Source organism: Chelonia mydas, chromosome 3, assembly GCF_015237465.2.
Source record: "Chelonia mydas isolate rCheMyd1 chromosome 3, rCheMyd1.pri.v2, whole genome shotgun sequence".
Lineage (NCBI taxonomy): Eukaryota > Metazoa > Chordata > Testudines > Cheloniidae > Chelonia > Chelonia mydas.
In genome coordinates, this window is record NC_057851.1 from 202,757,599 (window position 1) to 202,777,647 (window position 20,049).

General features: G+C 54.8%; 1 protein-coding gene across 1 annotated transcript in view; it reads left to right on the plus strand.

The window, feature by feature from the left end:
• Positions 1-3,271: 3,271 nt before the first annotated feature.
• The window catches only part of PYGB (glycogen phosphorylase B), a 41,473-nt gene continuing 24,695 nt past the window's right edge, over positions 3,272-20,049 (plus strand). The window contains exons 1-5 of the mRNA XM_043544214.1: positions 3,272-3,561; positions 9,174-9,275; positions 14,881-14,959; positions 17,232-17,335; positions 18,303-18,434. Coding sequence (XP_043400149.1) covers positions 3,319-3,561; positions 9,174-9,275; positions 14,881-14,959; positions 17,232-17,335; positions 18,303-18,434 — 660 coding nt within the window. The 5' untranslated portion in view covers positions 3,272-3,318. The remainder of the gene's footprint in view (positions 3,562-9,173; positions 9,276-14,880; positions 14,960-17,231; positions 17,336-18,302; positions 18,435-20,049) is intronic.

Below are 20,049 nucleotides of genomic sequence, written 5' to 3' on the forward strand. Positions count from 1 at the left end.
TTGTTCCATGCAGTGAACTTCAGAACCGGTTTCTCTGAGCTGGGCAGCGAACCACCTGCCCCCTTTGCTGGGGCGGCTCTGCCTTGGGCTGGCAGGGGGCAGCTCGTGGGGGGGGGGGGGGGGTTGCCTCGAGCTGGGGGTGTCAGGGACCTTGCTCGCGGGGGGGGGCTCTGCCTCGAGCTGGGGGTCTCAGCCACCCTGCTCGTGGGGGGGGCTCTGCCTCGAGCTGGGGGTGTCAGGGACCTTGCTCGTGGGGGGGGGGGCTGCCTCGAGCTGGGGGGTGTCAGGGACCTTGCTCGCGGGGGGGGGGGGGGGGCTCTGCCTCGAGCTGGGGGGTGTCAGGGACCTTGCTCGTGGGGGGGGGCTGCCTCGAGCTGGGGGGTGTCAGGGACCTTGCTCGCGGGGGGGGGGGGGGGGCTCTGCCTCGAGCTGGGGGGTGTCAGGGACCTTGCTCGTGGGGGGGGGCTGCCTCGAGCTGGGGGTGTCAGGGACCTTGCTCGCGGGGGGGGGGCTCTGCCTCGAGCTGGGGGTCTCAGCCACCCTGCTCGCGGGGGGGGGCTCTGCCTCGAGCTGGGGGTGTCAGGGACCTTGCTCGTGGGGGGGGCTTTGCCTCGAGCTGGGGGGTGTCAGGAACCTTGCTCGTGAGGGGGGGGCTGCCTCGAGCTGGGGGGTGTCAGGGACCTTGCTCGCGGGGGGGGGGCTCTGCCTCGAGCTGGGGGGTGTCAGGGACCTGGCTCGCGGGGGGGGGGGCTCTGCCTCGAGCTGGGGGGTGTCAGGGACCTGGCTCGCGGGGGGGGGCTCTGCCTCGAGCTGGGGGGTGTCAGGGACCTGGCTCGCGGGGGGGGCTCTGCCTCGAGCTGGGGGTGTCAGCCACCCTGCTCGCGGGGGGGGCTCTGCCTCGAGCTGGGGGTGTCAGGGATCTTGCTCGTGGGGGGGGGCTGCCTCAAGCTGGGGGGTGTCAGGGACCTTGCTCGCGGGGGGGGGGGCTCTGCCTCGAGCTGGGGGGTGTCAGGGACCTTGCTCGTGAGGGGGGGGCTGCCTCAAGCTGGGGGGTGTCAGGGTCCTTGCTCGCAGGGGGGGCTCTGCCTCGAGCTGGGGGTGTCAGGGACCTTGCTCGCGGGGGGGGGGGCTGCCTCGAGCTGGGGGTGTCAGGGACCTGGCTCGCGGGGGCTCTGCCTCGGGCTGGGGGGTGTCAGGGACCTTGCTCGCAGGGGGGGCTCTGCCTCGAGTTGGGGATCTCAGCCACCCTGCTCGCGGGGGGGGCTCTGCCTCGAGCTGGGGGGTGTCAGGGACCTTGCTCGCGGGGGGGGGGGGGGCTCTGCCTCGAGCTGGGGGGTCTCAGGGACCTTGCTCATGGGGGGGGCTGCCTCGAGCTGGGGGTGTCAGGGACCTTGCTCGCGGGGGGGGGGCTCTGCCTCGAGCTGGGGGTGTCAGGGACCTTGCTCGTGGGGGGGGCTCTGCCTCGAGCTGGGGGGTGTCAGGGACCTTGCTCGTGAGGGGGGGGGCTGCCTCGAGCTGAGGGGTGTCAGGGACCTTGCTCGCGGGGGGGGGCTCTGCCTCGAGCTGGGGGGTGTCAGGGACCTGGCTCGCGGGGGGGGCTCTGCCTCGAGCTGGGGGTGTCAGCCACCCTGTTCGCGGGGGGGGCTCTGCCTCGAGCTGGGGGTGTCAGCCACCCTGCTCGCGGGGGGGGCTCTGCCTCAAGCTGGGGGTGTCAGCCACCCTGCTCGCGGGGGGGGCTGCCTCAAGCTGGGGGGTGTCAGGGACCTTGCTCGCGGGGGGGGGGGGCTCTGCCTCGAGCTGGGGGGTGTCAGGGACCTTGCTCGTGAGGGGGGGGCTGCCTCGAGCTGGGGGGTGTCAGGGACCTTGCTCGTGGGGGGGGGGGCTGCCTCGAGCTGGGGGTGTCAGGGACCTTGCTCGCAGGGGGGGCTCTGCCTCGAGCTGGGGGTGTCAGGGACCTGGCTCGCGGGGGCTCTGCCTCGGGCTGGGGGGTGTCAGGGACCTTGCTCGCAGGGGGGGCTCTGCCTCGAGTTGGGGGTCTCAGCCACCCTGCTCGTGGGGGGGGCTCTGCCTCGAGCTGGGGGGTGTGTCAGAGACCTTGCTCGTGGGGGGGGGGCTGCCTCGAGCTGGGGGGTGTCAGGGACCTTGCTCGCAGGGGGGGCTCTGCCTCGAGCTGGGGGTGTCAGGGACCTGGCTCGCAGGGGGGGGCCCCGCCTCGGGCTGGCGGGTGTGGGGGCCCCGCTTGCTGGGGGGCCCCGCCTCGGGCTGGAGGATGCTGGGGGGAGGCGCTCGCTGGGGGGGGGGGGCTGCCTTTGGCTGGTGCGCGCCGGGGACCAGCCCTTAAACCCCGTGCGGGCCTGGCGAGCTCGGATTTTGGTGCCGGGGGGAGCCCGCGTGGGGGGCGCAGGCGAGGGGGAGCCGCGCTGCGCCCAGACAGCGGGGGAGCCCGGGGCGGAGCGCGCCGCCTGCGAGCCGCGCTGGGCTCGCCGGGCTCGCGGCCAGGCTGCAGAGCTCCCCCCACCCCCGGCTTGGCGAGCGCGCAGGCGCCGCGATCCCCACTGCAGCAGCCGGCGCCGGCCGAGCCCCGGCCCCGCAGCCTCCGGCCCGAGCGAGCCCCGGCCCCGCAGCCTCCGGCCCCCAGGGAGCCTCCGACCCCGCAGCCCCGAGCGAGCCCCGGCCCCGCAGCCTCCGACCCGAGCGAGCCTCCGACCCCGCAGCCTCCGGCCCGAGCGAGCCCCGGCCCCGCAGCCTCCGGCCCCCAGGGAGCCTCCGACCCCGCAGCCCCGAGCGAGCCTCCGACCCCGCAGCCTCCGGCCCGAGCGAGCCCCCAGCGAGCCTCCAGCCCCGCAGCCTCCGGCCCGAGCGAGCCCCGCAGCCTCCGGCCCCCAGGGAGCCTCCGACCCCGCAGCCCCGAGCGAGCCCCGGCCCCGCAGCCTCCGGCCCGAGCGAGCCCCGGCCCCGCAGCCTCCGGCCCCCAGGGAGCCTCCGACCCCGCAGCCCCCGGCCCGAGCGAGCCTCCGACCCCGCAGCCTCCGGCCCGAGCGAGCCCCGAGCGAGCCTCCAGCCCCGCAGCCTCGAGCGAGCCCCGGCCCCGCAGCCTCCGGCCCCCAGGGAGCCTCCGACCCCGCAGCCCCGAGCGAGCCCCGGCCCCGCAGCCTCCGGCCCGAGCGAGCCCCGCAGCCTCCGGCCCCCAGGGAGCCTCCGGCCCCGCAGCCCCGAGCGAGCCCCCGGCCCCGCAGCCTCCGGCCCCGCAGCCCCGAGCGAGCCCCCGGCCCCGCAGCCTCCGACCCCGCAGCCCCGAGCGAGCCCGCAGCCCCGGCCATGGCGGCGCCCCGCAGCGACAGCGAGAAGAGGAAGCAGATCAGCGTGCGGGGCATCGCGGGGCTGGGCGACGTGGCCGAGGTGCGGAAAAGCTTCAACCGGCACCTGCACTTCACGCTGGTCAAGGACCGCAACGTGGCCACCCCCCGCGACTATTTCTTCGCCCTGGCGCACGCGGTGCGGGACCAGCTGGTGGGGCGCTGGATCCGCACCCAGCAGCGCTACTACGAGCGCGACCCCAAGGTAGGGCCGGCCGGGGGGGCCCCCGGGGGGGCCGGGCGGGGGGCGCCCCGGAGCTGCGGGACGGCGGCTGTAACATCGGGCGGCCCGGTCACCCCGCCGGAGCCCGGCGTGCGAAGCGGGGTGTCCCTCCAGCCCCGCTCCCGGCCAGCCCCGCAGCTCCGCCCGCAGCCGGCGGGGCTCCGCGGGGGGCGGTGGCCGGAGCGGGGGTGTCCTGCCTTCGGGGGTCCGGGCACCCCGCACTCAGGCCGGCGGGACGCGGGCGTGAGCCCCATTGGGGTTTGCAGCGCTTAGGCTCCTGGCAGAGGTTTCTGAAGCCCGGGCAGGGCAAAGCTACGACTTCCCAGCGGGTCCAGCGTCCCTGGTTTCAAGGTGACCGATGGGGGCCGAAGGGCTGCGCGCTCCTGGCGGGTTTGGGGTCGCTACTGCGATAACGAAGTAATCTGCTGGGAAAGGGACGTGCCCGCAGCTGGGACGGACGCAGAAGGGTGGCATCGGAGGAAGGCGGTGTCCTAGAATTGTTCCTCAAAAGAGCTGTCGGCTCATCTAGTCCAGCCCTTCTCAAACTTTAGCAACCCGAGGACCCCCATTTTGATTGTAAAAATTTTGGGGGTCTCCAAGCCCCCCTGCTCATCCCCAGGCCTCACCCCGACTCCATTCCCCCTCCCTCTGTCACTGGCTCTCACCCATCCTCACCAGGCTGGGGCAGGGGGTTGGGGTGCGGGAGGGGGTGCGGGGTCGGGCTCTGGCAGGGAGTTTGGGTGCGGGAGGGGGTGCGGAGCGCAGGCTCTGGGAGGGAGTTTGGGTGCGGGCTCTGGGGTGGGGCAGGGGGTTGGCTGAAGGGACAAGCTGGCCGCTTCCGGGATCGGCACAGAGCCAAGGCAGGTAGGGAGCCTGCCTTAGCCCAATTTCACTGCTGGACTTTTAGCGCCTAAAATCTCCTGGTTTGGCTTCAGTAGCCTCCAGGAGATAAGGGGAGGGGGAGGAGTTGATCAGTGGGGCCTGCGGACCCCCTGGAATACCCTCAGGGACCTCCAAGGGTCTGCGGGCCCCAGTTTGAGAAATGCTGATCTAGTCTATCCCCTTGTCAGAGGAGGGTTGTTCCGTGTGTGACTTTAAATGTGCCAAGTCGTGAGGCTGTCCTAGATTCACAGATCTCATCTGACCCATATAACAGGCCAGAGAATTTCACCCAGTTCAGCAGGTTGTCTCCTGCATCCTTGCAGGGGGAACCGATGCTTGTGTAGTTCTTTTGGGGAACAGGGAAGAGAGAGAGCGGTACAAGAATGCAGCTGTGACTGCTACTTGCCTACGCCTCACAGCAGAACAGCTGTGTTACAAAAATCAGGAAATGTGAAACTTGTCAGCTCAAATCATCAGCGTGGATTAAAGGCCAGTGCTTCTGTTGGTCTCGGGGAGCTCCGAAAGGCTTCCCTAGGCCAGGTAGGCTCTAGAAAAGTTTGCCAGAATAACTATACCAGCAAAGCCTGCTACCGTAAACGCAGTTTATGCTGTCAGAAAAGTTCCTTTTCTGTTATATCCTGTACCGGTTTGGCGAGTGAAAGAAGACGTATTGCTGAGAGCATTGTTATGCTGCTATTACTGTGGCTACTTTACAGATTTTGCCGGGCTAGAAATGTGACACCCTCCTCTCCTCCCCCCAACAAGTCATACTTTAACCACTGCCTTTGCTATGCCCACAAAGGTCTTTCACAGAGACGTCGCTAGAGACGTCAGTGGGCGTTGGACCAGGTACTATTGCAGTACCCTGTGTTTGTTTCATTTACAATATGCGCCCGATAGAGATTTAGATGAAGAGAACATTCCATGTTTTCTGTCTTAAAGTACCTTTTCTGTCCCTAATACAGAAGAGCAAATATGCACCGTCCTTCCTCCTAATCCAGGAAGATACCAGGAAGGAGAGAGTGTTTTGCAGGCGATCGATCGCATCACTTGGCACACTCAAAAACTAGGCTGGACAGAGGCTCACGAGGAGGCATACAGGGAAAAGTGTCTGAAGAAAGATTTAAAACATCACACTCATATTTACTCTCAGCTTAGTAAAATCAAGGCATGCAGTGATATGGGAAGCTGCAGAAGACTATTAAAATTGAGAACATTAAAGAACTCTTCTCTGTGCCTTTTGACACTTTTAATTCCCCTCAGCTTGGCCAATGGAAATGGGCGGCTCTGTTTCACTTCTTCTACTAGACAGTTTCTAATCAATTTCACTGTCAAGTTCTCATACTAACTGAGTGCTGTAATGTTTGAGATGCCAAAAGTGCAGAGAAATAGGTATCTATTTAAAAGAAAATTGTTTCTATTGTAATGAACAAAAATTAATGGAAACATGTCTAAAGTTTTGTAAGCTTTTACAGAACCTCAAATTTAGGTCAAATTTGCCTTGAACGGTGTCGGTTTAACATAGGAATTTGAGGCCAGATTCTCAGCTGCTGTGCACAAGCTGAGAATGTGAACCTTGATTCATACATCCTGGTTTTCTTGCAGGACAGTTTCCTAGTGCTGTAAAAGGAATGGTTTGGTTCTGTGTTGCCCACTTCTTCTTACTGTTTGAGTCACTCACATCCTGATATGAATCCTACAAATGGGCTTTATTTAGCATGCATCACACTTCAAAATATGGCTCTTTTAAAACTAGGATGGTCTCCCCAAACAAGAGTTCCTCCTTAAGCATATTATACTTGCTGGGAAGAATATAACAGCAACCCCAAGGATGTGTACCAGTTGCTTATTTTAAAGGAATGAAACGTATTAAAGTCAGAGTGGGAGGGAACTAACCAATGTTATTGCTTATCCTACTTCCTTAACTTAGTGTTTTCTAAGGAAGAAATGAACCATAGGACGGATGCTGATCAAATATTTGTCCAGTGAGAAAATGGGCTCGGATAAAGCCATTTGCTACAGCCAGACTCACGGGAGCTGAGGGGAATGTCTCCCCACATAACTTTTTGTTACCGTGTTTATGTCCCTATCAAATATTAGTTAATATTGTTGCACCGTGCGGATCAGTCAAGTGGGGCTGTTTAACCCATTAATCCCCATGGCTCTTGTATGGTTGCAGTGATGGTGTAGAAAGACAAGTGATACTTAAAATAATGCTACAGTCTCAAAATTAAGGATGGTTTGAAGTACCAACTGGATCAATAATTCAAGTTTCCCGTTCACTGTGTGAAATGTATTTCTGAAACAGAACAGATGGGTGGATCTGTTTAGGATGAAATTCACCCCATGGCCTTCTATAACCAAAACCCCCGCCAATAACTTTTGACTCTCCCTGATTTCCAGCCATGACATTTTCTCAGCCCTAATCTGCCTCAGCAAGCCACGTCTCCTGAAAGATGGGATTCATTTAAAATTCCAGCCCTCCACAAGAGCCCCAGAGGGATGCGCGTTGCTGAAAATGATTGTGGAAAGTCGAGTCCGTATTTACTGAGCGATACCCAGTCACGGCACTTTCCTTTTGTTCTCAGAATCTCATAGTGGGTGATCAGCGCAGCACTGGTTCGTTTCCACACTTCTCAGCAGGGGTGACCGTCATACTAGGAAATAGTTTTGCATGGCATAGGGCCTGATCCAAAGCCTGTTGAAGACTCCCATTGACTTTGGATCCAGCCCACGTTGATGAATACAATTAGGAATCTTATGTGACAGGGCCTGGGCGTGGCATTTCAGCTGTGAAAAGGCAGCACTGTACTGTGAAGAACTGGTGTATAAATATGCCGCCAGGCCTCCCCGATCACTTGCGTTCTAAGTTAACTGGGGAGACGATCTTATCAGAAAATGACAGCTGCTGTAGGAAAGTCACGCTCTGGGCAGAGGTAGGCACAGGGGCGCTCCGCTGACAAGTCCTCACAAGAATCTCTCTGGCAAACAAAACGTGGTCCATGTTACGCAACAGGTGGCCGGGCCGCAATTCATGAAAGTCTCCCCTGTCGCGTCGCTTGAACTGATTTCAAGGGGTTAACAAGCGCGTATTCACTAGAGCCAGGCAGGAGTTTTTGGATGGAACTCTTTTTGGTCAGAAAATGTCAATCCAATGAAAGCAAAACTTTTTGCGGGAATGTGCCAGTTTCAATCCAATTTTTGGGAAAGATTTCTTAGACCGAGGATGGAATTCCCGGCCAAAACTGGGGAGAGAGAGAGAGAGATCCACCCTAGAATTGCCAATAGCTTAGTGGTCGGTGCACTTGGACTGGAACCCAGGTTCAAGGCTGGGCTTGCCTGGTTCAGACCAGGGACGTGAACGTGAGCCTCCCACATCCCAGGGGCATGCTTGCTCTTTCTCAAAAAAACCTTCCAAGGGTCTTGTTTTGTCCCAGTGCGGAAAAGGGAAAACAATTCCTTCCCCAGCTCTAGTGCTGTTCTGAATCGAGGCAAGTTGAGAATTGCTTCTGAGTGCAGAGAGACCTAACGTGAACCTTCTTCACAATGAAGTGTATTGTGTTAGGAGGGACTGCTTGGTGGCTGCATGCCTCCTTTTGGGGAGGAACATATGGGGGACATTGCTGGTAGGACATACTTCAGAAACTGTTCTTCAAAAGGCAAAGCAAGCCACCCAGGAACATGACCGTGGTGCTCACATGGGGCACGTATGCAGTGTGGGAGTCACTGGTGCTCTCACACCAATAACTAATAAAATTAATGATATCTTTATAGCTTTTCCAGCCTGCTCGAAAACAGCCTGCACTTAATGGCTGACCAGGGACTGGCTTTATTAACAAGGAAATAAAAACAAAGATCACGCAAAATTCAGGGCAGATCTTCTTCCCAGGCTTGGCCGCTCCTAGGGCGAGATGAGGTCGTGTCACTTAACTCCACTCCAGAGTGTCACTCCCACCTCTCTCATATCTGAGTAGGATAATGAGCCTGAGTCAGCAGAACCCACTTAACATTCCCCAGCGGGATCAACATCTGCTAACAAGGGGGGGCGGGGGAGGGTGTTTTCTGGCAAAGGATACCACCCTGCTGCTGTTGGGTATAGGGGAGGATACAGTCCCTCGATGTGAAATACAAACCCCACTCTTTAGACCTGAGGGGCAAGAACGGGGGGAGGGTTCCCATTCCCGGGGTCTGGTGGAGTGTGTCCCTCTCTGCACATTGCTCAGACGTCCTTTTGAGGAAGGATCCGTACTTGGCTCAAAGACAGAATAGCTACTGAGAGAGAAACACGGATTCAGAAACAGAAGGATTCACAGATTCCAAGGCCAGAAGGGACTATCGTGACCATCTAGCCTGACCTCCTGTCTAACACAGGCCAGAGAACGTCCCCAGAGCAATTCCTAGAGCAGAGCTTTTTGAAAAACATCCAATCTGGATTTAAAAATTGCCAGAGTTGGAAACTCCACCACAGCCCTTTGTAACTTGTTCCAGTGCTAATTGTCCTCACTGTTCACACGTCCTGGAGCAAGAGGCGGTATGTCTGTCAACGGACCTGATTGCATTTTTGCAGTCTTAATTGTGCATTAGCATTAGTTTTTCTTCATAGAATATGTGTAAATTTCACCTCCATATTCAGCCCCCTTTGTGTTGCAAAGTCTCAGCTTGGGAAGTAAAATTAATTTTCTTCCTTCTGTCCTTTTGATGTATTCCACCAGCGTATTTATTACCTGTCTCTGGAATTCTACATGGGCCGCACCCTGCAGAATACAATGGTGAACCTGGGTATGCAGAATGTCTGTGATGAAGCCATTTACCAGGTAAATTTCTCTGGCAAGTCCTGGTTAAAGTTGGGCAAAACTTTTTTGCCAAAATTTGTTTAGAAAGAAAATTGATTTTGACAAAACTAATTTTTTTAAGCCGTGTCTGCTTTCTATGGAAAATTTTGATTTTTTTCATCAAAAAGCCAAACTCCTGTAAATGAAAGTATTTCCTTCTGGGAGTTGTAGTTCGGTTTTCTCATGTCCCCATTCTCCTCTGTGGGCTTTGCTCCCCACCCAGACACATTTCCCAAAATGCACTATAGCTAAGGATTACCATGATGCAACTGCCTCCTATCACCGGGGGGGGAGATCACGGTGCATAATGGGAAATGTAGTCTGACCAGGGAGCCGAGCTAGGAGGCAAATGGGAACATGAGAGGCTTTCCCCACAACTCCCATGAGGCACCACTGCGGCATTTCCTAGTAGAAATATTTCAGGTTTTGGTTTAAAAAGAAAAAAGCTTTGTTTGTCACTGAAAAGTCAGTTTTCTGTAGAAAATGCAACAAAAAGTACGTGTGTTTTCATTTTTGTCAACGTTTCCCCAGAAAAAAGCCCACTTTCCAACCAGCTCCCTTCCCCATTTTCTCCTAGCATCAGTTGGGACTCACAGGGTCTGAGGAAGCCGTGACTGAAGACAGTGGCACAGCACCCATCCATTTCAGGGATGCAGCTGGCTAATGGTTCGGGGCTTGATCTTGCAAGGCATTGAGCACTTTGCATGCGACAGAGTGAAATGTTTAGACGTGCTTCGCTACAAGCACACTCGTTTAGTCCCACGTAGAGCTGGTCAAAACCAGTGAAATGTGAATGAAAATTTTCATGACTTTTTTTTTAATTGATTTTTCAAAAGTTGGTCAAATCTTTTCAGTTTTCAACCAGCTCTATAACTTGTCAGAAAAATGAAAATCTTCTCATTAAAATGTCCGTACTTTTGAGGGTGGAGGGGAAGTTGGTTAAAGGTTGATATTCTGATGAAAAAATTAGCTAAAAAATTGGAAACAGAAACATTTCAATGAACGCCAGTGCAGTCAATGGGACACCCGCAACAAAACGTTATTCACGCGAATGCAGCTCGGAAGATCAGGGCCTGTCGTGGCAAGTGTAGCATGATGCGGTTTCTGTGGTAAGAGCTTCTCCTACGAACTCATGGTTTTTGTCACCCTGGCCTGAAAACCAGGCCTCTTTAAGGTGTTGCCTTCACCCAGGCCTGCTGCCTGGAAGCTCACAAAAGTCACTCTCTGAACCCAGGCTGCCCATATGTCCCGCAGTAGGCCTGGCTCCGAATCCCATGCTCCCATCACATGACCCTTGGACTCACTCCCTTCACCTGGGGAGGTTCTAGGGTTGCCAACCCTCCAGGATTGTCCTGGAGTCCCCAGGAATTAAAGATTAACCTTTTAATTAAAGATTATGCCATGTGATGAAACCTTGAGGAATACGTCCAATCAGAATTGGTAACCCTAGCTACACCTGGCACAGGTGAGGCGGAGCCCCAGCATTCTTAACGGGCCAGCTTGCCCTGTGACAATCCCATTCAAAAGCTTTCTGTCCCTTACACTGATGTACTAGGCCAGTATAAAAGTATCGTTCCTGTTTAAATGTCCTGCTTCAGGGCTTTTGCCTGGGACTGTGCACCAGTTACTATCTGGGTCACTCTGAAGAGTCTGCCTAAAGCCAAAATATCCGCCACCCAACGGGGGCTCTTGTATGCGTGAAGCCATTGATCAGAGGGAGCTGAGGCCTCTCATTTACACCAGTGTAATTCCACTGGCCTCAGTGTATTTACTTGTACTTTACACCAGTGTGAGTGAGAGGAGACTCAGGCCCAAGGTTTGAGGCCCCACTGGGAGGCTTTCTGCTGAGTTTGGTGGGTGCTGGAGCTGGCCTGCAGAGCCCAGACACTTCTGCAGCCTGCTCCGGGGCGGTAGGCCCAGACCCTCCGTTTAGCTGCCATTGATTTCAGTGGTTGTTCGGAGCCTGAATACCGCTGGGAATCTGGGCGGTAGAGCCTACGCGTTGTGGTAGCTTGTTACGAAGTGTTTGTGAGCCGGGCGTGGTGCGGCCCTGTGCAAAGCATGGCCTCCTTGGGACTGGAAGCATCGTAAGAGGAGGAAAATGGAGCAGTCCCTCCTCTCACCCGCTCCCACAGTTATGCAGTGCTTCTGTAACAGACTCGCTTTCCATTTGAAGCCTGACTGCTTTACACAGACCCCTGACAGGGAGGGTCTCGGTTTACTGGGTCCTGCCTCAGTGCAGGGGGCTGGACGAGGTGGGCTCTTCCAGCCCCACGTTTCTATGAGTCTGTCATTCCTGTGACCTGAATCCCTGCCCAGCTCCAGTCAGGCTCCCACCAGGTTCCCTGGAGTTGCCTCTGCCAGAAGAGAACTTGTGTGGAGGGGGAACTGGGCAGGAGTCTGTCAAAACACAGGGGCAGGCAGGGAAATGCAAACCCAGGTGGCTCGTCATTGTTCTGTATCCTGCCACGGACCAGGGCAGCGGCGTGACCCTGCCCTCCAGAGCTTACAGCCTAAGCAGACAGAACAAATGGAGAATCAGGAATGGGGATGTAACATACACATGTGGTCCATATCTTATCAGCATCAGTGCACTCACTCTCTCTCTTTAATTCCTCCCCCTTTTGCCATCGGTAACCAAAGCAAATGGCTTGCGCAAAGCTAATTAATTTACAGCATCCTGAAATTTCCATCTAATCTACCCACGTTTGGTCTAATGTTATTGCTCCCTTGAAAGTACTGTGACTCACGAAAGCCAGTTAATTTGGCAGAGGCCCCAGTATCCCTCTGTCCTTGAAGCAATTCTAATAGCTTGAAATGTATATGTGTATCATCCAGCTTGTTAAAGATTCAAGAGGCTGGGCTTGGCTTGGGCATATTTTTGTTTCAGAGGTTGTTGATCATAACAAAGCTTTTGTCGTGGAAACCGGTTGCTGCAGGATCCGTCTGCAGTGTGCGATGCACAGGCTGCCGGTAACACAATACATTGCAATGGGAGTCGGGTCCATGAGGAATAAACTTGAAACCTCTTCATACTGTAGCGTCCTCTGTGAGTAATAGGGGACTTAAGCCCCGATCCTGCACATGGCACTGCACTTGCCCTGAGCCCCACTGGGGCTCTGCCCACACAGAGGTCGTTCCAGGATCAGGGCCTTATCACATAGGCCTTCAGTCTCCTTTCGCTACCTGGCCTTTGCTCACAACTGCAGCTCAGTAAAGCCCCCTGGAAATTAAACCCAACCAGCCGAGGTAGGGTGACATGGAGAGATGTTGAACAATCCATCTCTGTGCCGAAGGAGAAGACAGTTAGACCGCATCTACACACCCAAGTTGCACTGCTGTAACTATTCCGATATGACTGTAACTGAACAACCCCTCTAGTGTGGACGCCGTTATACTGGTATAAATGTGCTTCTAGTGGTTAGCTGCATGCCTTTATGGGGTGTAGTGGTGTCCACACTAGGGGTTGTATTGGCATAATTATATTGGTAAAAAAAAATAAATCGCACCCAAAATTACCTACTTGGACTTGTCCAAAAACCACATGTTGGTAAGTGTCTCTGACCGACGCTAAAGTTCTCCATTGCTGTCACTCACCATAAATGGTGGGTGACAGCATAATAGTGGGCATAATAGTGCAGAGGCTGAATGTTTGTTAATACTTGGCATTTTACTACTTAAAGCAATCTACTGACAATTGCTAATTAACACACATAATGCTCCCCTAAGGGAAGTATTATCATCCTCTTCTTACAGACGGGAAACTGAGGCATGGGGAGTTGGAGTGACTTGCCCAAGGTCAGTGATGGAGCTGGGAATAGATCCCAGGTCCCCTGGGTCCTAGCCTAGCAGTCTAACCACTTCCTCCCTGGTAAGGGCTCTGAGATCCTTAGCTGACAAGTGGTTCATTATATCAGTGAGCCATTTCTGTATTTAAATGGTAACTTAGTGGTGCTCCCTGTTTTGAAATAAAAAACAAATTCTGGGCTAAATAAAGTGCAAGACTTGAGAACTGCTACGGGGAGTTGCTGTTACATCGGTAATAGGAAAGGCAGACAGGGTTTTGTGGGGAAATGTGTAATTAAGTAGTTCTTTCCCTCCCATCCACACCATTTACATCCCTTTAGAGGAAGAAAAGCCTTTTAGGTCAACCAAGGGATTGTCAACACACACAGGTTGTGCTGCTTTAACAATACTGGTGTAGCTAACATGGTATCAGTTCCCTAGTGTGGACACAGACTTTATACCAGTATAAAAGTGCTTTAGAGCAGTGCAGCTATTCCGGTACCGGAAGGGGAATAAGCTATACCAGTGTAAGGCACCTTTGTGCCAGTATAACTGCCTCCACGCACGGGATTATTTTGGTAAAATAATCACACCCAGAACTGCTCCTCCATACTTGGACAGCGAACATGGCAGCCGCAGCTTCTGATCCCACTCTGCTCTCGGTAACCAGCTATCCCCAGATGTAAAGTGAATTTAAAGTGGAATTAGAAGAGATGATGGAAAACCAGGATTTCTGTCCTGCAGGAAATTCCCAATAGTTCAACATTTGTTTTCATCCCGATTTGAAATAGTGAAACTTCTGATGGAATAGAAAGTTCTGGAAAAATCTCAATTCAGAAACATCAGAGTGCTTTGTTTCAGGTCCACGTTAATCTCTGCATCCCCCTGAGCCTGCTCTGTTGCCTCCTAGGAGTTGTAGTTCTGAGTCCTTTTTGCTCCCAGTCTCTCTTGTGGGCCTTGCTCCCCCATTGGACTACATCTCCCATGATGCACTCTGGCAGATGCAGAGATTAATGCAGATCTGAAATGGAGCAGTTTGTTTCCATTTTTCCCAATGGAAAATTCTGCCGAAATTGATCTTTTCCCACCAAAAATTTCAACGTTGACAAAACCCCATTTTCCAATGGGAAAAGGTTATCTTTGAAATTTTCAGCCAGCCCTAGGCATTAGTTTTGGTGATAGGAGTGGAGGCTTGGCCTTCCTGAGTGGCTGTGGAGATGGTGGGGGGAAGGAGAGACTGTTGCTGGGGGTAGGTCAGGGGACAGTTTTTGGAAGGTCAGAAGCTGAAGCAGACTTTGTTGCAGGGAAGTTCTGAGCCAGAACACTGGGGGACATTTCAGCATAGCAGGAATAACTTGCAAGGTCAATCCGTGAACTTGGCCTTAACCATATTCTGGGATAAGAAACCCCTGGGCCCCAGAATCCTTCGAGGCTCAAGGTACAGTTATTAACCCTGGAAAGAAGGAGCATCCTCAAATCGTTAGGCAAATAAACCAGCAGTGATGATTTGTACTGTGACTGGCTGATTGCCATCCCTTCCCAGATTAGAGGTCTTTATAGTTTTGAGGGTTGCCAGCCAAGAAGCGTTTGGTGTTTGATGTAGCTAAGGAAAACTGCAGATCCTAATAAAAATGACGTTGGCAGTGGGATAGGGTCATTTGTCCGAGGAATTAGATTGCTGTGGGAGCGGGGTGGGGGGAAGCCTGGGTGTTTTTCTCTCCTTCGGAGGGCTGCAGGGAAACATGCCTCAGGGCTCTGGGGGGGTGATGCCCTGGTGCTGAAGTTGCCGCTTTCTCAACAGCTGGGTCTGGACTTGGAGGAGCTGGAAGAGATTGAAGAAGATGCTGGCCTGGGTAATGGAGGGCTGGGTCGCCTGGCAGGTAATGCCCCTGTTCTTTGTATTCCCAGTGATACCCTCGGCAAGGCTTGGCTGCTTGGCAGTGCTGGTCCCTGTGCTCCTTAATTAGCCCCCCTCTACAAAGGGCAATTAACGTCCTCTAATGACTGTGGCCATGCATGGTTTAGGCACAGCTGACCAAGCTGGCTTCTAACACGTCTGGGCTAGCACTGGAGGAGGCCCAAGGCCTTGGCTACAGTAGCCTTTTCCCCCCTAAAATTTGTCACCCTTGCTAACACGGGTGCAGCTCTAGTGTAGACAAAGTGCCAGCATCTGCCGTCATTTTAGCTAGTGTGTCCTCTCGGCCGGCTGCAGCGAGGTTACGTGACGTGCTGGTTGACAGGCTAGGGGTCAGCCTACCTTGTGTTGCTGCTCACAGGCTTTGAGATCAGAAGGGACCCTTATGACCGTCTAATCCAGTGGTTCCCAAACTCGTTCTGCCGCTTGTTTGGGAAAGCCCCTGGCGGGCCGGGCCGGTTTGTTTACCTGCCGCGTCCGCAGGTTCGGCCGATCGCGGCTCCCAGCGGCTGCGGTTCCCTGCTCCAGGCCAATGGGAGCTGCTGGAAGCGGCAGCCAGTATGTCCCTCGGCCCACGCCACTTCCAGCAGCTCCCATTGGCCTGGAGCAGCGAACCGCAGCCGCTGGGAGCCGCGATCGGCCGAACCTGCGGACACAGCAGGTAAACAAACCGGCCGGCCCGCCAGGGGCTTTCCCGAGCAAGCGGCAGAACGAGTTTGGGAACCACTGGTCTAGTCTGACCTGCTGCACAAGGCAGGCCACAGAACCTCACCCACTCCTGCGACAAACCTCTCACCTCCGTCTGAGCTATTGAAGTCCTCAACTCGGGGTTTAAAGACTTCAAGGCTCAGAGAATCCTCCAGCAAGTGACCCATGCTGCAGAGGAAGGCGAAAAACACCCAGGGCCTCTGCCAATCTGCCCTGGAGGGAAATTCCTTCCTGACCCCAAATATGGCAATCAGCTGAACCCGGAGCATGTGGGCAAGATTCACCAGCCAGACACCCAGGAAAGAATTCTCTGTAGTAACTCAGACCCCACCCCATCTAACGTCCCATCACAGGCCATTGGGCATATTTACCGCTAATAGTCAGAGCAGCCGTGGGAAGATGAAAGCCCTGCTTCAGCTCAGGTAGAGCCCGGGACAAAGACTTGGTTTTAACTGGTTTATAAAACAGCTTGACCCCCGCCAGGCCGTGCTGTGGTCCATTTTGGCCACAGCTGTGCTGAACTCACATTGAGACAGGGCTGTCGAACTGTCCTTTGCCCCGGGACCATCCCCATCACTGTTCAGCACGCTGCAGCCCTGTGCCAAGACCAGATCTCACTGCCCCGTCCAGCTTAGGGCTGGTTGTTAGCCACGGAGTCCTGACACGCACTTACCAGTGCTGTGGACGCTAGTAAAAGTCACACTTGGCGTCACTTTACAAACAATAGCTAGCAAGCCCTAGCGCGCCCCGGGAAAGCACAGCTGGAATCAGTATCCCCTTTCTGCATCACGCCCAAGGCTCAGGTCACTGCCCCCACCGGCAGCATGGGAAAATGCCCCCAGCTCCCACTCTAGCTTCCAGTTCCACCTCCCTGCGTCCCCTTGGAAGAAGACAGCAGAGCTCAGATAGCCCCTAGCATCCATCTTTCTGATGAGAGGCAGGAGGGGGAAGCTGGGTCCCAGCCAGACTTGCCTACAGGTGTTTGGCAAAGAACCAAAGAAACAATAGTGCATGGGTGGCATAAAAATACAAAGTGGGTGCTCCTGAAACAGCTCCCCCAAATCCATCAATCCCACCCCCTACCAGGTGCACATGTTTGTACAAACACCCCATCCATTCTCCCAACAAATCCATCCGTTCCCTCCCTCCACATAAGCTCCTTGGAGAACAGATCAATCTCGGCCCCCCCTGCCCTCGCCAATGGAGCCCAACAGGGGTCAGATTCTGCCCCTTCCTCTCCCTCCCCGCCCCGAGTGCCACCATGCTCTCTGAGGTCAGGGCAGCTACTCCTGGGGACTGGGGCACAGCCTAATCCAAAGTCAGGTAGAAATTCACAACACCCCCCTTGGCCCTTTGGTTGTGCACTATTTTTGAAACATTTCAAGTCCCAGAAAGGAAAAGCTACTGGCTGTCTCGGGCCCGTAGCCCCAAGCCAGTCACATGGCTGAGATGTGGACACAGGCCCAGGTCTCCTGGCTGGGTTTCTGCAAACCTGCTCCTAAGAGGGTCCTTTCGCTTTGATGTTCCAGCTTGCTTCCTTGACTCCATGGCGACGCTGGGGCTGGCAGCCTATGGCTACGGGATCCGATATGAATTTGGCATATTTAATCAGAAGATTGTCGATGGCTGGCAGGTCTGTCGCTGGGGGAGTTCAGCGTTTGGTTTCCACCGTTCCCTTTGATTGTTCTGACAATCGATCATGGGTGGTATTGTCGTGCCTAACGGAGAGCGGGGCCCCTTTGTGCGCGGTGCTCTGCAGACACGTAGGGAGAGGTCGTCCCTGCCACGCAGAGCTTGCAGTCTGACTAGACCGAGGGTGGAGAACTGAGGCCCAGGCAGATGAAGTGAGTTGTCCGAGGTCACACGTGGCATCCGTAGCAGAGCTGGGAACGGAGCCCGGCTCTCCAGAGGGCCAGTGCCGGGCCGGTCCCTCTGTGTATTCCGACAGACAGCCGCTTGCCTTACGGACCCACGTGACTGTGTCATTCAGTCTTACTCACGCTAGCTCTGCAAACGCCAGCCCAGTTATGGGAGAAAGAGCTGGTTTCTCTGCTGGCCTGAGCACCGCAACAAGCTGCAGGATTTTGGCTACGGATGACGGTTCATGCGCAAAGGACGTGCTTGACTGGCGCTCAGATCGCTGGCGGCGTCTGCGGGGTGACCAGGTGGACAGAGCCCCGTCTTTTTACTCTCAGCTGTGCACATTTGGCAGGCGAATCAAGGAGGCACAACAAAGAGCTGATGTGAACTGGGACAGCTCCGTGCCGTCAATGGAGTGCACCGATTTGCACCAGTGGGGAATCCGGCCATTAATGGTTAGGGTTTCAGGGAGGTTCATGAAAAGAACAGGAGGACTTGTGGCACCTTAGAGACTAACCAATTTATTTGAGCATGAGCTTTCCTGAGCTACAGCTCGCTCCATTGGATGCATGCAGTGGAAAATACAGGGAGGTTCATGTGTCTCTTTTTAAAACTTTTTTTTTTAAAGCTTGGGGGTTTTTTTTAGTTTTTTTTTAAATGCCGATTAAAAGAATCTCCTTCTTAGCAGAGACCCAGTTTGGCCACAGCTAGAATAATCTTCTATTGTTGGTATGTTTCAGGTGGAGGAAGCTGATGATTGGCTGCGCTATGGCAACCCCTGGGAAAAAGCCCGCCCTGAGTATATGCTTCCTGTGCATTTCTATGGCCGAGTGGAGCACGCTGCGGAGGGCGTGAAGTGGATTGATACTCAGGTATAAAGATCCCCACTCACTTTGGGAATGGTAGTGACGTGCCCAGATGCGAGGAGGGAGGGACCCTGGTCTGTCCAGAACTAAGTTTGAAGCTGGTCTCCCATTAAAAACGTGATCCCAGCCACATTCCCAGCTTTGCCAACTCTAAACCAAACTGCCTACGCTTTCACACGATGATCGTTTGCCAAGACAAATCAGGCAGGGTGCAGTAACCTACGTAGCATCAAACTGCTCAGGGCCCGGTTCTCCCTTTACTTACACAGACTTCAATGGAGCTACTCCAGATTTACGCCAGTGCCGGTTGGTGGAGATTTAGACTCATGGTGGGTGGTTTATTTTTCTTCCCTCAATTTTGGGGCAAATCTTCCTCCCTTTTTTTCTGGCTATGTGTATCTCAAAGCCAGTGTGTGTGGAGATTTTGTATGAGATTTAGTCTGTGGCTCTTGAGAAACGTTGGTGTCTTTGGATAGTCTGGAAGGTTTGGGTGGAGAAGATTAGTTCATCGTTATTGCAGTTGCTGGATATGTTGCTGGCTATGTTGGGGGGGAGGGATAGCTCAGTGGTTTGAGCATTGGCCTGCTAAACCCAGGGTTGTGAGTTCAATCCTCAAGGGGGCCGTTTAGGGATCTGGGGCAAAAATTGGGGATTGGTCCTGCTTTGAGCAGGGGGTTGGACTAGATGACCTCCTGAGGTTCCTTCCAACCCTGATATTCTATGATTCTTTTATCCTGTGTTTTGTACAGCGCCTAGCACGTTTGGGCCCTGAACCCTGAGTGGCACTAATGGAAGTGAGAGTAGCTCTATGAAGAGAGTGAAGCAGACAGTGTTTAAAATGAAAGACTGTAACATTGGGGTAGAGTCCTGGCCCCATTGAAGTCAATGGCAAAACTGCCATTGACTTCAGTGGGTCCAGAATTTCGCATCTGGATTGAAACGTTTGATTTCAGGGTGTTTTAATAAGTGTGAATTTCTAAGATCTGGTCTTTTAATCCAGAAGTTGCCAGATAACAGTGATTATTGCGTATAGTCCTGGGTGCTTTCCCAGAGAGGCACCCAACAGGAGAGAAGGTGAGTCTTCTGCCCATACTGTTTACCTACCACCTGCTGGACAAGAGCCTGTCCTCTAGTACACGCTCCCTAGACAAGCGGGGAGATGCTCAGGTGGGTAAGGCTGGGAACAGGGAGACCTGGGTTCTGTATGTCTGCCACAATTCCCGGTGTGAGCGTGGGCTAGTCAGTTGATCTCTCTGTGCCTCAGTTTCCTCATCTAGCAGATAGGGTTAATATACTAACCGATGTGAGTTCCGAGTGAGCCCTTTCTGTTCCGGCTGCGGATGCTGCTCATTCTCACAGCAGCATCGCTGCGCTGTAGGTCTCTGCTGGTAAATCGGGAGGAGCCGGCGGCTGGGTCACACAGCAGCATACGTTGCAGGGGAATGTGGTGTGTGGGTGGAAATAAACACCCGCCATCCCAGTCTGTCTAGCTCAGGTCTCTGCCTGGGCAGAGTATCTCATCACTGTGGTAGCAGAGCAGCTCATGATCTTCAGGGGTTTTATCCCCGTGGTACAGCTGGGAACTAAGGGACCAAGAGACTAAGTGACTGGTCCAAGGTCA